At 72.1% G+C, this 14,164-nt stretch overlaps 1 protein-coding gene across 7 annotated transcripts in view; it reads left to right on the top strand.

Moving 5' to 3' along the window:
* Positions 1-3,411: 3,411 nt before the first annotated feature.
* Positions 3,412-14,164, top strand: part of BAIAP2 (BAR/IMD domain containing adaptor protein 2) — a 39,321-nt gene continuing 28,568 nt past the window's right edge. For 5 of the 7 annotated variants that reach the window (XM_054708852.1, XM_054708857.1, XM_054708855.1 and 2 more), the window contains exons 1-3: positions 3,412-3,542; positions 12,538-12,613; positions 13,604-13,690. In XM_054708852.1, the coding sequence (XP_054564827.1) occupies positions 3,489-3,542; positions 12,538-12,613; positions 13,604-13,690 (217 nt within the window). In that variant the 5' untranslated portion in view covers positions 3,412-3,488. Of the gene's footprint in view, positions 3,543-12,083; positions 12,094-12,537; positions 12,614-13,603; positions 13,691-14,164 lie in introns of those variants that run through there. The other 2 variants (XM_054708856.1, XM_054708858.1) reach the window with 2 other exon arrangements.

The raw sequence follows: 14,164 nt of genomic DNA on the forward strand, positions 1-14,164 counted from the left end.
GCGCCTCTGCGCTGGCGATAACCCGCTGATAAGAGGCGAGGAATGTGGGCCTGGGAGGGAAACCACTCACACAATCGGACGGTTTTCCCAGGTGCCCTGGCCGGCTGGCTGCCCGGAACGCCTGGCCTGGAGGGAGGACGCGGCGAGGCGGCCGGGCTTCTGGTGACGAGGACCAGTGCCCCAACCAGGAGGCCGGAGGAAGAGCTCGATTGGGCGGCTCCTGCCCTGGAAGGGCGGCTGCCAGGAGGGAGGCCCTGTTCACAGGCACAGAGCTCCCCGGGCTCAGCCAGGCGGGGGCAGAGGGCAGAGGGCAGAGGGCAGAGGGCGCGGGGGAGGAGCCGGCCCAAGGCCTGGCTGCGCGGTCGCCTGCCGCTTCTCAGCAGAAATTCACAAACGCCGCGCCCGCCCGCGCCCACCTCCCGGGAACAGCTTGTGGGGACGCCAGGCTGTCATCCTGCAATTACACCCGAGACCCCTCCCTGCGTGACGCTGAGACGGAGCCGCTTACATAACTCGTTCGGCTAAAAATACGCCTCGGAGCTGCGTTCACCCCTCCAGCCTCGCCTGGTGCCCCCCACCCCACCCCACAGCCACAGGGTCACGGAGGGCGGCTCCTGACACTGAGACTCCTGCTCCCGACACCCCCACCCCCCACCCGCTCAGCACACTGCCTGTGCGAGGGCCGGCCAGCCCCCGGGGCAGGGGGCCCTCTGGCTGGGAGCTGGGTGCTGACCATCCTCCCCGGCAACACCCCTCCTGGGCGGCGGCCTGGCAACCAGAAGTGACAGGGGAGCCAGCGTGCGGGCCCACTGCCCGCTTCTCAGGGGCTCTGGACCCGCGGCTCCTCCACCCCACCCCACCCCCCACCCAGGGCGCAGGAGGCACCCCCTGGGAGGACAGGGCGGGTCCTTTGTGGGGGAGGCCACACCCCGTGGTGAGGTGCCTTCCTCAGCGAGGGGTGGCCAGACCCCAAGGCCGGGCGATGGTTTCTCGGCCGCTCCCACCGCCGACCTCAGGCCCATCGCTACATTCCCACGGCCCCCAACACACGCCGAGGCGAGGCGAGGTGACAACGTGGGCGCCTCCCAGGTAAAACGGTGCCAGGACCAGCGTGCCCTCCTGACCCCTGGGAGCCGCGAGGGCGGCGGCCACCCCCATCCCTTTACCTGACCCTGACCCTTGGTGCTTGCTGGGCCCCACTCCAGGCACAGCACCCCCTGCAGGGGCTTCCAGGGACGGGGTGGTCTCCTGGCCGGCTCAGACCCCTCCTCCCGCCTGGAGGCACCGGCTCAGGAGGCACCGGCTCAGGAGGCCGGCGGGCAGGCCTGTGGCGCTCAGCCTGGTCCACGCGGGGTCCTGCCCTGTGCCTGCTGGCAGCCCCGCAGCTCCTGCTCGGGCGCCATGCTCCTCACGTCCGCGGATGCTCTCTGGCGGATGGCTTCCCTCGCAGCTGAGCCCTCCCAGCCCCGTGGAGGGCGGGCCCAGGCCCGGGACAGGCCGCTGAGCCGCTGGCCCACCTGGCGGGCCGGCTGGGCCTTCCAGGTCTCTACCTCCGCTGGGCGAAGGAGGTGTCAGAGCAGGGCCTTCTCGCCCAGCTGGCTTAGGGGTTGAGCATCGACCTAGGAACCAGGAGGTCACGGTTTGATTCCCGGTCAGGGCACAGGCCCGGGTTGTGGGCTGGATCCCCAGCGGGGGGCGTGCAGGAGGCAGCACATCCATGACTCTCTCATCATTGATGTTTCTCCCTCTCCCTCTCCCTTCCTCTCTGAAATCAGTAAAAACATGTTTTTAAAAAAGAGGTTGGACCTTCGAGAGGGTGGCCCAGGGCTGGGAGGGCCCCTCTCCTCCCTCTCCTGTCCCGAGGCCGACGCCCCTCCCAGTGACCAGCCCCCCATTTCACGCTGGGCCAGGTGCCCCCGCTTGCCCCACCTCAGCCCGCCACCCCTTGCAGGTCCAGGAGCCGCCCAGGGTGGCTCGGATGGAAGTGGGTGCAGACTGTGCCACTGGCCGGGGAGGGGAGAGAGGCCAGCGACCCAATCACACTCAGAACTCAGAACCGGCGTGTCCCTCACCCGGCAGAACCCAGCGCTGTGGACACCGATCCACCTTAAACCTCGGGAGCAATGAAGACGGAGGAGACGGAGAAGCCGGCCTGGCCGCAGCTGGAAGGAAATTTAACGCGGGGAGACTCAGGCGGGGGGGGGGGGGGGGGGGGTGGTCCCCTGAGCCCCGAGGCCTTTCCTGTGTCCGTCCGCCCGCCCGCCCTTAGGAAGCTCAGCGAGGTCCCTTCGGCCACAGACGCTGTGGCTCGGGGCCTGTCTCAGCCCCTCGCTGTCCTGCTGCCGACGGGATGAACGGGCCGCCCAGGGACGGTGCTGGCCGGACGGGGCACACGCGGACCTTGTGTTTCACAACTGAAGCGAGCAGCCGCTGCGCTGGTCTAACTGCAGACGGTCCTGCAGACTCGTCCTGGGCCCAGCAGGGCCGCTGCTCCCGGGCTCCTTCAGGCCCGGCGGCTCTGACCCGACCCGTCCAGGAAGGTCCCCTCTCCCAGGTTCCTCTTCGTCTACCGCCCCGACCCCCTCCGCAGGGGAAGCCCCCAGACGAGGACCCTCCGCCGCCTGCAGGGTCCCCCTCCCCCCCCGCCGGATCCTCTCCCCCTTCCCCCCCTCCGGCCCCCGCACCCCCTCCAAAACCTCAGACGCAAGTCTTCCTCCGCCGGGTCCGCCCTTCCTCGGGGCCCCCGCTCCCCAGAAGGGCCGCCCGGGAATCGCCGCCGCCTCGCGGACCTACCTACGGAGGTGCCGGTCGGGACGGACCCGCGGGCAGCGCGCCCCCCCATCCTTCACCCGCCCGCACGGCGGCGTCCGAGCGGCCAGGGACCGTGCCCTGCCGGCCGCCCCGACTCGCCACTTCGCGAAGTACCGCCCCCACGCTCCTCGGCCGCGGCGCCCCCCGCACCCCCACCTTCTGCTCCCTTCTTCCTGCGCCCCCCGCCCCCGCCCCCCGCCTCCCCCGCCCCCAGCCAGGCTGTTGCCCGGCCCCCCCAGGCTGTTCCCAGGGCCCCAGCCCGCGCCGCGCCTCCGCCTCCTCCCCCGCGATCGACAGTGCCTCCGGCCAATCGCTGCCCGACGCCGGTCCTCCCTCTCATGCCCCGCCCCTTCTCCCGCCCCCTTCCCCCGGCTCCGGAGCCCACCAATGGGAAGGGCGCGCGGGGGCGGGGCCTGCCGGTTGCCTAGCAGCGGCGGGCTGGCCGGGGGCGGACGGCCGGGGGTGGTGTTCTGGGTGCGGCGGGGGCGGGCGCCGGGGGGCGGAAGGGGGCGGGGCCTGCGCGCCTATAAGAGCGGCCGCCGGCTGCTCGCCGCGCTCCCGCTCAGGATTCGCGCGCTGCCTGCCTCTGCCCGTCCCGCCCGGGTCGCCGCCCCCGCCGCCCCCGCCGCCGTCCCCTGCGCCCCCGCTCGGGTCCGCGGTGCAGCCGGACCAGCACCATGTCGCTGTCGCGCTCGGAGGAGATGCACCGGCTGACGGAAAATGTCTACAAGGTGAGACCCCCGCCGCCCGCGCGCTTGGGCCCGACCCGGCGGCCCGGGCCATCGGGGGTCTTCCCGGCGCAGCCGCAGGCACCCGGCGCCGGCCGGTCACAGGTGTGCGCGGGCGCCCCCTCGCCAGCCCGCGCTGCCCCGCGCTGCCCCCGCGCGCCCAGGACGGAGTGGAGAGGGGCGCGGGCCGGGGCTGCGGCAGCCGGGGGCGGCCGGGTTCCCGGAGCTGCGGTGCCCACGGCCGCGCTGCTAGGCGCCCTGCCCGGCGGCGCGGTGGCCCTCCCGGCGCGGTTACAAAGGCCGCTGGGCACTTTCCTCAACAGGCTTTCCCTCCCGCAACTCCGGCCGGGGCCCGGGGGGTGGCAGGGGCCGGTTGGAGGGTGCAGATACCCCGTCGTCTTATGTAACCGCGGGGAGGACTGACGGTGTGGGAGGCTGGCGCCCGCCTCTGCTCGGGTGTGTGTGTGTGGAGTCCATTCGGATCCGCATCCTCCCCGGGAAGTCGCCGGGAAGCCCGGGCCCCCCTCCCGCCCGTGTGTGCCCCGGGGCTCCTGCCCCTGCAGCACCCTCTTCCTCGGCTCGGACCCCCGCCGGTGGGCTCAGACCGCGGAGGGGGCGCGGGCCGGGCAGGGGGGCCGGGTGGCCGCGGTCTGGCCGCCTCGCGCAGGAGAGGGTGCCCGGGGCGGCGCGGCCCTGACCGAGCTGCGCTCCCTTCGGAAACTGTGCGGAGGTGAAGTGCGGGCCCAGGACGGGCTGGTGTGTGCGCGGCGGCCGAGCAACAGTTTTTGTTTGTATCCAGCGACCGCGGCTTCGGCCAGGCCTGCGAGCCGGCTCCTTCCCTCCGGTCGGGCCCTGGACACGGGGGTGGGGTGGGGGGGGGGGGGCCTTCGCCTGCAGCTGGAGCCCAGCGGGCCCACCGCTCAGGCAGCGTCCGAAGTTGCAGTGAGGCCGCGGGGCAGGGTCCTGGGCCGCGGGGACTGGCCCGGCGCGGGCTGCGGGGCAGCGGCGGGCGGAGCGGCCTTGGGGTGCTGTCTGCTCTGCAGATCTGTCGGGAGGAGGTTTGTTCCCTCGTTGCTGTCAGTTCCCTGACGGCTGGCGCCTAGTGCAGGGGTGGAGGGAAGTGCGGGCGGAGCTCCCCACCCCCACGCACTTTCCCGGCTTCTGCATGGAAACCGGGAAGTGGGAACTCGCGTGGCGAGGGTGACGGGGGTGGGGGGTGGCATGGCTTTGCCCTGGGGAGTCCCCACGGTGGTCCCCAATGAAAGGTGCCAGGGCGGGGGACGGGCGGGCAGGCGGCGGGCTCAGCAGCTGCCCACGGGCTGAGTTGGTCTGGAGTCTGAAGTGAACTCTGTCGGCAGAAAACCATCAGGACGGAGCGTAAGGGACGGGGAGCCCTCCGGGGCAGCCCGAGGGCTCGGGGCCCACATGCCACAGGCACCGTGTTCGGCCAGTGGGCCCGGAGCCCGTGGGCAGGCGGGGTTTGTGCCGGTGTGCCGTGGGCTGGTGCGGTTCTGCTGTCGCTGGGGAATGCCAGGTCTCCGGCAGAACCGGTACAGGCTGGGCAGCTCTGGTAGAAACCAGCCCACGTGGAGGCACAGCCGGGACAGCCAGAGCCACGTGCCTGCGGCCGGGCCGGTCCTGCGGGTCCTCCGTCCTGCCCGCCGTGGCCCGGCTCGGCGGCCCCTCGAGCTGCTGCCCCGCCGTTGGCTTTGGCCCCGGCGTCCCCTCGCCTGCAGCCCGAGTGGCGTTTGCCTGGGCACGGAGGGCAGGGGCGCTCACCCTTGGCCTTGCTGGTTAACAGCCGGGAACGAAGGGTACGGCGTGTTCCTCCCGGAAGAGTCTGGAGCTGCAGAGGCTGCCCCCGCTCCGTGCCCAGCTCCCGCGGCCGCGTCCTGGGGGTTCACGGAAGGCGAGGGGGGAGGGGCAGCCTGCCCTCCCCCTCCCCTGAGAACTGGCCTCAGCCCCCCAGGGACAGGGTGCAGGCAGCCGCACACCTGGTCTCAGGGCAGCCCCGGGGGATTGCCTGGGCCCGGGACAGAGCGGGGGAGGGAGTTGGGGTGTCTGCTGCTCAGAATGAGGCGCAGTCCTGCATGAGGGAGGGGCCTGGGCAGCTGATCTCGGCTCCGGGAGGTCTGGGGCGGGCCCGGCAGGTGAGGGTCCTGCTCATGGTCCCCGTCCCAGGAGAGGCCCTGGCTCCCAGCCCCCTGGTGACCGGAGGGGGCGGCTCTGGGTGTCCTCTCAGCCGGGAGGCAGCTGGGGCAGCTGGAGGAGGAGGGGAGTCCCTAGGGAAGCCTGGGGTGCCGCCCAGGTGTCCGGCTGCTCAGCAGAGGTTGTCCTCACTCCGGCTTCGGTGGGGAGCTGGCCTGGCCGCGGCCCCTCGAGAAGGAGAAGGTGCCAGCGCGTCTCTGCGGCCGGGAGTCGGGCTGCCCCCTCCCCGCCCCGTGCAGCTGGGAAGGGCTGGTGCTCGGTGGTGTGGGGCCTGGCAGCAGCAGGGAGCCCACCGCTGGTCCCGGATCAGGGCCTGCTGCCCAGCCGCCCGCTCTCCCGCCTCACCCCACCCACTCCTCCAGCGGGTGTTTGAGGGAGAGGTGGGGAGCATGGGGCCTCCAGGGCCTCTGCGGCTGACCTCTGACCCCTCCGCCCTCCCCATGCCCACGTAGTCACTTCAGACTGTTGGCAGCCGTCAGAAGCCTGGCGTCGGGGCGGACAGGGTTGGACGTGGTGAACCGACTCTGATAGGCACTTCCTTGGCAGCGGAAATGCCTGCCGGGCGGAGCCGCCGGTGCCTGCGGCTGAGGAGGGGAGAAGTCAAAGCGCTGCGCCCCCTCTGAGTGCACGTGGGCGCGTGTGTGCATGTGTGTGAGCACGTGTGTGCATGTGTGTGAGTACGTGCTTATGTGTGAGTGCGTGTGCATGAGTATGCATCAGCTGGTCACATACATGTGTGCGCATGAGCACGCGTGCATTTGTGAGTGTGTGTGGGTGGTGCTGTGTTTGCTTTTTGAAAACATCCTTGTATTGGTTTCAGGGAGAGGGAGAGAGAGACATCAGTGATGAGAGAATCGTGGGTCGGCTGCCTCCTGCCCGCCCCCCACTGGGTGGGAATCGAGCCCGCAGCCCGGGCCTGTGCCCTGACCGGGCATCGAACCGGCACCTCCTGGTTCGTAGGTCGGTGCTCAACCCTGAGCCACGCGGCCGGGCACTTTGCTTTGCTTTGCTGCACAGGTATTTCCGGGGTGCCCCCCCCCCCGATTGGGGGACCGTCTCCCCATAGACGTGGGGCCTGCCGTCCCTGCGTGGGCTGCCCGCGTCCCTTCTCTCGAGCGGCTGCGTGGTGGCCCTTCCCGCCACAGAGTGTCCGCGGCCGGCCGCTCCCTCCTCGCGGTTTCCCGCTGCCCTGAGCCCCGAGCTGCCCGGCTTCAGCAGCTCCTGCCCAGCCGCTTCCCCGAGCGCGGGCCCACGTGCGGCCGGCGCGGTGCTTGCTGCTCAAGGGGACGGCGGCGGGCGCTGGGCCTGGAGGCCTGGCCTGCACCGCGTGCCGGTGGGTCCCGCCTGGAGCGCGTGCGCAGAGCTGGGGCTTCCGTCGGCTCCGGTGACTGACCGCGGGCACCTGAGGCTCGAGGTCGGAGCCGTGCCCGCCGGCCCAGGGCTGGTGGGCGTGCGGGGGGGGGGGGCTGTCGCTGCCGCCTTGTTCGCACGGAAGCCCCTGAGGACCGCACAGTCCCCCTGCGCCACCCGGCGTGGCCGTGCGGGGGGGCTGCCCCGGACGGGAGGACCGGCTGCGGGGCAGGAGGGCCCCCCCTCCCCAACGGGCAAGGCAGCCGCAGGGAGCCCACGGCCCGGCTGACGCTCCCCCCGTGTGCGGGTCTGGGTCCTGCGCTGGGAGCCCGGGACCGTCTCCGGGGCCGGGCCGGGGCAGGCGGCGCTGGCCTTGCCACTCACTGTCCCCACCGGCCGCCTGTGAGGAGAGTGGCTGGGGGGCGGGGCCTGGGGGGAGACTGAGTCCGTCCCCGAGAGGTGACCTGGGAAACCTCGGGGGTGGGGGGCGGGGTGCAGGGTGCCCAGGGGACAGGTGCGGCCTTGGGGCCTCCACTTGGCTCCGGCCCTTGCCCCTGCCTTTGGTTCCTCCTGCTCCTCGTACTCCGGAGCCAACTGGTGGAGCCAGCCCCCCGTCCTGAGCGCCCTGGGAGACGGCACCGCGGCCCTGCACCTCCTTGGGGGCAGCGAGTGTGACCTGGGGTGGGTGCCTGACCCCGTGCTCCCTGAGACGCCGGGACACGGCCCTGGGAGGAAACGCGGCTGCTCCGAGCGGGTGCTTCCCGTCGGCTGAGTACCTGCTGCCGGCGCGGTCCGTGGCCTCCCTCGGCGGGTTCGTCACGTGGGAGACACGCGTGAGCCAGTGGGCAGGGTTTCCCCAAACTGGTCTGCGTGCAGAGCCCGGCTCCCTGAGCTCTGCCGGCTCCCGCTGCCCGGCCAGGTGCCCGCCGTCGCTTTCGAGCCCCTGGATGCCTGCCCCGCCCTTTCTGTGCCGGCGCCTTCTTGTTTCTCGACGGGAGAAGGTCTTCCGACCACAGCCCCGACCCCGGCCCCCCGAGCGGCTAAGGGGTGTGTGGCCCTGACCTGCAGGCTTTCCCCGCCCGCATGCGGGGGGCGGGGGCCGTCACCAGGGGGGCCTGTGCGGGGCCGTCGCAACACACCCTGGGGTTTCCTGGGCGTCGGTGCTGTGGCCGGAACAGGCATCGTGACGGTGGAATGGGGGTGCCGGCCCCGGAGCTAGAGTTCCGTCCAGCGGGCTGTCTGCGTCCCCCGGAGCCAAGTGAGGTCGGGTCTGACCCGCCAGGCAGGTGGCCTTGCTGCTTCCGCCGCGGCGCCGTGGAGACGTGCCCCTGGGCCCCTCCCCGGGCTGCCCCTCCGTCTGTGCCCTCCTGTCCCCTCCCACAGAGGCAGGTCCTTTGTGGTGCAGGGACCCACGGCGCTCGGGCCGTGGCCTGTCCTGCCCTGGGCGTCCAGGCCTCGCTGGCTGTGGGCCGAGAGGTGCCGGGGACAGGCCTGCCTACCGGGCTGTGGTCAGCCGGCGGGAGGAGCCTCAACCAAAGCACGTGCCCTTGACCGGAATCAAACCTGGGACCCTGTGGTCCGCAGGCCGACGCGCTATCCCCTGAGCCACACCGGCCAGGGCCGGGCACATGCTTTCGCCGCGGCTTCTCTAAGGCTGAGCGGGAGGGGAGTGCCCCGGGGTGAGGGTGGCGGTGGGAGTGGAAGGCTCTTTGGGACCGAGGGCGGGGCCGACGGTGGGAGGCCCAGGCTGAGGCCGTGTAACTGCCGTGCCGTGGCCTGCGCTGCCATCCGTGGCGCCGGCCCAGCGGGCGGGTGTGGCGTGGGGCCGGCCGGGGCTGCGGGCCCAGCTTGCTCAGCGGGCGTTGCTCATCCAGCGGGAGCCCAGCCCTGAAACTCAGGCCGGAGCCGCCGGGGACGGCACGGGTCAGTGGCCTGGGAACGCCCTGCCCAGTTGGTCGGGCGGTAACAGGGCTGGTTTGTCAGTGGTGAGAGCGGGGCCAGGGGTCAGGCTCTGCGCTCCAGGAGGGACGGCCGGGGCCGGTCAGCGCGCGTCCCCGGCGGGCCTGGGTGGCCGGGACACAGGTGGCCGCTCGCTGGAAGGCGGCTGTGGTCCCGCAGGGGCTGCCCCGAAGCTCAGGATGCGCAGGGCCGGCCCCGGACAGGAAGGAAGTGGCCGGCTGGCGGGGCCGAGTTTGGACCCTGCTGCTCTTGGCGTCTGGTCCGATGGTGTTTGTCCGGTTCCTGTGGGCGTGGCTCCCGGTGGGCAGGCCCCGCCCCCAGCAGGAGCTTCCTGCCCCAGAACCTCTCTCGGGGGATCAGACTGGGGGGCCTGAGAGAAAGCCGGGGCGGGTGGGCCCCATTTCGTTCCGTCTTTGGTCCTGACGTCCACCCCGCCCACCCTCAGCCCTTCTCCCAGGCGTCCCGGGCCCTGGCGCGGCCGGCACGGTGACCGGAAGGGGTGCCCGCCTCCGCTCCTCCCTGTGGGACTCGGGGCGCCGGGCACCGAGGCAGAGGCGCAGGCTGCCCCTTGGTCGTGATGCTGGCCGCTTCTTGGGAAGCTGAGGCGGAGCCCACGCCCCCTCCCGCCCGCCCGGGGCATCCCGGTCTCGTCCGGAGCCTGGGCCCCTGTGGGAGCTTCTCCACGCCCCCTCCCCGGAGGCTGCGGCCTTGGCCTCCCTCGAGCTCGGTGGCCTTGGCCCTTGGCCCCGCTGGAGGCCGCCCGGCTGCCATGAGAGTGGGGGGAGGGGTCCTTGTGGCCCCAGCGGGCCTGTGGGGCTCGTGGCCCTGGGGGGTCTCGTGGGGAGTGGGGGGGGGAGCCTGGTGTTTCAGCCTCTTGGTGTGTCCCCGGCTCTCACCTAGAGGTCGTGTTCCCCCCCCCCCCAGCTCCTGGAGGCGGACCCATCCCCTCAGGCGGGTGCCCACGTTTTGTTTGTTTATTTAGTTCTTATTGACGTCCCAGAGGAAGGGAGGGGAGAGGGAAACATCAGGATGAGAGAACCACTGACCGCCGCCTCCTGCGCGCCTCCCACTGGGGACCGAGCCCGCAGTGTGGGCCTGTGCCCTGACCGACCGGAATCGAACCGTGACCTCCTGGCTCATAGGTCAACGCTCAACCACTGAGCCAGGCGGCCGGGCAGACGTCCCAGGTTTTAGGGCGGGTCAGACCGCCCTCTGCCCAGAGCCCCAGCTGGTTCCTGCTCGTGTGGGGGCTGCCGTGGGAGGCCCCCGGGGGAAGGCTCCCACCTCCCAGGCACCACAGAGGGGGGAGGGGGAGGGGCAGCTGGGCACCAGGACCCTTGGAGTGAGCAGTGGGGCAGGGGTCGGCCTCCTGGAGCCGCCTCCGCACACCCGGCTGCTGGGGCTGGAAGGTGGCTCCTCGGGAGCCTGGGCCGGTGAGCGGCCGTTGGCCCCTGGCCCTGTGTGCCAGCCCTGTGCCCGGCGGTGCTGCGGGAGCCGCGTGGTGAGGCCCCGGGGAGGCCCTCAGCCGCCCTCTGTCCATGGGGGACGGGGGCCGAGACGCCGCTGAGAGCGGGAGGATCGGCGGGTGTGGAGGGCGCTCCGCCTGCCTGGGCTGAGGGGGGCTGGGGCGGCCCTCCTTCCTGCCGGCGGGCAGCACCTTTGTTCTCTGTTTGCGGAGGAAGTGGCTGGAGAGGGGCCCTCGCTGGAACCCAGCTGAGGAGTAAACAAGCCGGCCGGGCCGGGAGAGGCGAGGCCGCCGAGCTGCCCTCTGCCCTCTGCCCTCTGCCCTCGCGGTCCAGGCGGACCCCTGGCGTCCAGGGAGCAGCTGGAGCCGGCAGGCGGCCAGGCCTGTGGGGCCGGGACACGGGGCCGGGCCGATCGGGTGCAGCCCCAGGGCGAGGCTGTGGCTCACGCAGGACCGGGTCCTGGCCGCGGGCTAGTGCAGAGCGGGTCCCCGTGGTCCTCCAGGGCCCCCGAGTCTCATGACGGGCACGAGGCCGGCACCTCGAGGCCCTGGGCGGTGCCCGGCCTGCGGTGGGGGGTCCTGACCGGCCGGCTGCACAGGGGCTCCCCCTGGGCCGTGTCCCTGGCGCCCCCAACCCTGCTTTTATTTGCGTCCGCCCTTCAGTGTCAGTAACGAGAGACTCCCTTTCCCGTCGCCGGTGAACAGCGGCCTCGTGCGGGGAGGGGGTTTGCACACCGGATCTTGGCTCCCTCTGAGCAGGGGTCCCTGAAAAGACACGCTGCCCCATCACTGGGAGAAGGCAGTGTGGTGACGGGGGCCCCTCCGCGTGACGGCGGGGAGCTGGTTCCTGCCCTCGCTGGGCGGCTGCAGGGCCCGGTGCTGGGAGGGGCCGTGGGTCAGGGGCGGCAGGCACCCCCTCGCGGCCTCTGAGGGGGTTTGGGCCCAGCTTGAGTGCAAATGCCTCTGCGTGAACCCTCAAATAGCTAGGGATTGGGCTCGGAGAGGACCTGCCAGAGAGCACCCCCTCACTGGAGGGGCTCAGCCTTCCTGGGCCACCAGGTCTCCCCCAAGCACGTAGCCGTGGACCCAGGAAATGCGCAGGCGGGAGGTGGCCACCCACTGCCCCGCCCGCCCCCGGCCTGGGAGCAGGGACCCCTCGGGCGTCAGCCCCCGGAGACAGGGGCACAGGTGCCCGCCGGGTCCTGGCCCCCTTCTCAGCGGAGTGGGCCCTGCCTGCCCAGGTGGCCTGGCTGGCACCCCAGTGCCCATCCCGCCCGCCCGCTCCCACATTCATGGTGCGTGAGCTCAGCGCTGAGCTGAGGAAGTGAAACCGGCTCTGTCCCCAGGTGTCACGGGGAGGGTGTGGGCGGGCCGCCTGGTGACCTCCTGGGCTGGCCTGGCCGCCGTCACTGGGACCCGCGTCACCGGCTGGGGCCTGCGTCCCCTCCCCGTGTGGACACCGCAGCCCGGCGGTGCCTCTGGAAGTTCCTGCCGCCGCGCTGGGGGGCTGTCAGTCGGCGAGGACTCCCCGGAGAACCCGCTTGGCTGTGTGCGCGCCTGTTGTTATGCCTCGTAAGGAAAACACCGATCGGCCTTCGAGGGGAAACCTCCTTCCCCCGGTCGGAGAACCGCGGGTGTTGGCACCGAGACGCCGTCTGCAGGCGCGCAGGCCTGCTCCTCGCGGGGCGGTGTGAGTCAGGCCGGGGTAATTGACGGGGAGTGGAGACCGCGGTGGGAGGGGGCCCGGGCGCTGAGCATCTGCGGCCGCGGAGAGGCCTTGCTCGCTGACTCAGCCCTGCCAGGCCCCCTCTGAGCCTATCCACTTGCCACAAGGCTGTGGTTCGGTCCCCGTTGTACGGATGCAGAAAAGCTATTTGCCCAAGGGCGTTCAAGGGCACTGCAGGGGGGGGGGGGGCCTGGACGGGGAAGCCTGGCTGTGGCCCTGGGAGGTGAGGCAGCCCCCATTCCGCCCCGTGGCGGTCCAGGCCCTGACGCGCTCTCTCTCTCTCTCCCCAGACCATCATGGAGCAGTTCAACCCCAGCCTGCGCAACTTCATCGCCATGGGCAAGAACTACGAGAAGGCGCTGGCAGGTGAGGCGGCGGCGGGCGGCGGGTGGGCGTGTCCAGGTCCCGACTGGTCCGTGGCGCGTGTCCAGGTCCCGACTGGTCCGTGGCGCGTGTCCAGGTCCCGACTGGTCTGTGGTGCTGGGACAGGCCCGTGAGGTCTGTCTGGGAGTCAGGATGGGGCTCAGACGAAGGGGTGCCCCCCCCTCCGGCCTGCTCCGGCCCTTGGATGTGAGACGGTTTCCCTCCGGCCCTCCCGCCCCCGCTGGGCCCGAGGCTCCCAGGCCCTGTTTCCTGGGCTGGCCCAAAGCAGAGCTCCACTGGCCCGGGCCCACCGGCACCTCGGCTGCCGCCGCCTTCCGGTGCCAGCCTGTGCCCAGCTCGGCCTGTTATCATCGGTGCTAAGGAGCCCCGCCTCCCGCAGCAGCTGACCCGTGGCGGCCTGCGGGGTGCGATCCGGCACGGCACCCGGCTGTGGGGCATGGCCGCCTGGTTGACGAGCACCTGATGACGTTGAGGGGGTTCCGTGGGAGACGGGTTGGGGATGTGGTTGTGCCGCTGGCAGCCTGGCCTGGGCCCTGGGCCGGCGCCTCCGCTGAGGGGCACCCAGGCCTCCAAGGGGCCCCAGGAGGGAGCGGGCCGGACAGCAGGCGCTGGGCGTGGCCTCGGCGCCGAGCTTCCCGCCTAGAAGTCTGGCCCACGGCGACCCCTCCCGCAGCCGCTTGGAGAGCCTGAGGCACTTCAGCTGCAAGGCCGGCTCCAGCCCAGGGGCTGGGCTCCCCGAGCCTGTCTCAGGAGCCCCCCACGCCCTCCCCGCCAGGTTCCCCTGCTGGAGTGGCCCCAGCGCTGGGACTCCGGGCTCTGCGCCTGGACGTACCTGTGTTACAGGGGACCCTCAAGGGGGGGCATCACTCAGAAGCGGGGGTCCAGCCTGGACTGAAGTGTCTTGGGGGCCTGGCCGTGGGTCCGCTTGTCCCAGAGGGAACTCACCGCCCTCTCCCCGCTTCCCCCCCCCAGGTGTGACCTACGCCGCCAAGGGCTATTTCGACGCCCTCGTGAAGATGGGGGAGCTCGCCAGCGAGAGCCAGGGCTCCAAGGAACTCGGTAAGCCCCACGCCGCAGGCTGTGAGCCGCGCGCCCCTGGAGGGGGTCACCAGGCAGCGGGGGGCTGTGGGCACTCACACGGGGGCTCTGTCCCAACAAAGCTGGGCCCAGGGCGGGGGCCGGACGGGGTGAGGCCCACGGGCAGGCGGGCCGGTCTGTGGCGGTTTGCTGCGGCGAGCACGTCCGGAGATGCGCCGGAGGCTCCCAGAGGGGTTCTCTCCGCTCCTGCGCCGTGTTGTGCAGGTTCTCTGTGAAGAGCTCGCGTCACTTTTATGGTCGGGGCGCACGGGGGGAGGCGTGGGTGCCCAGGGGTCGGCAGGGGCCTCGGCCACTCCCTTGTTCGGGGGGCGCGGAGGCCAGGGGCGCCGTGTCCTGTGGTTGTCGCCTGGCCAAGCCGTGGCGGCGCCCCGATCCCATCACCAGCGTGCTGACAGACGCGGGGGACCTGCCGCGGGGCCGCAGGAGGCCATGGGG

Source organism: Eptesicus fuscus, chromosome 20, assembly GCF_027574615.1.
Source record: "Eptesicus fuscus isolate TK198812 chromosome 20, DD_ASM_mEF_20220401, whole genome shotgun sequence".
NCBI lineage: Eukaryota > Metazoa > Chordata > Mammalia > Chiroptera > Vespertilionidae > Eptesicus > Eptesicus fuscus.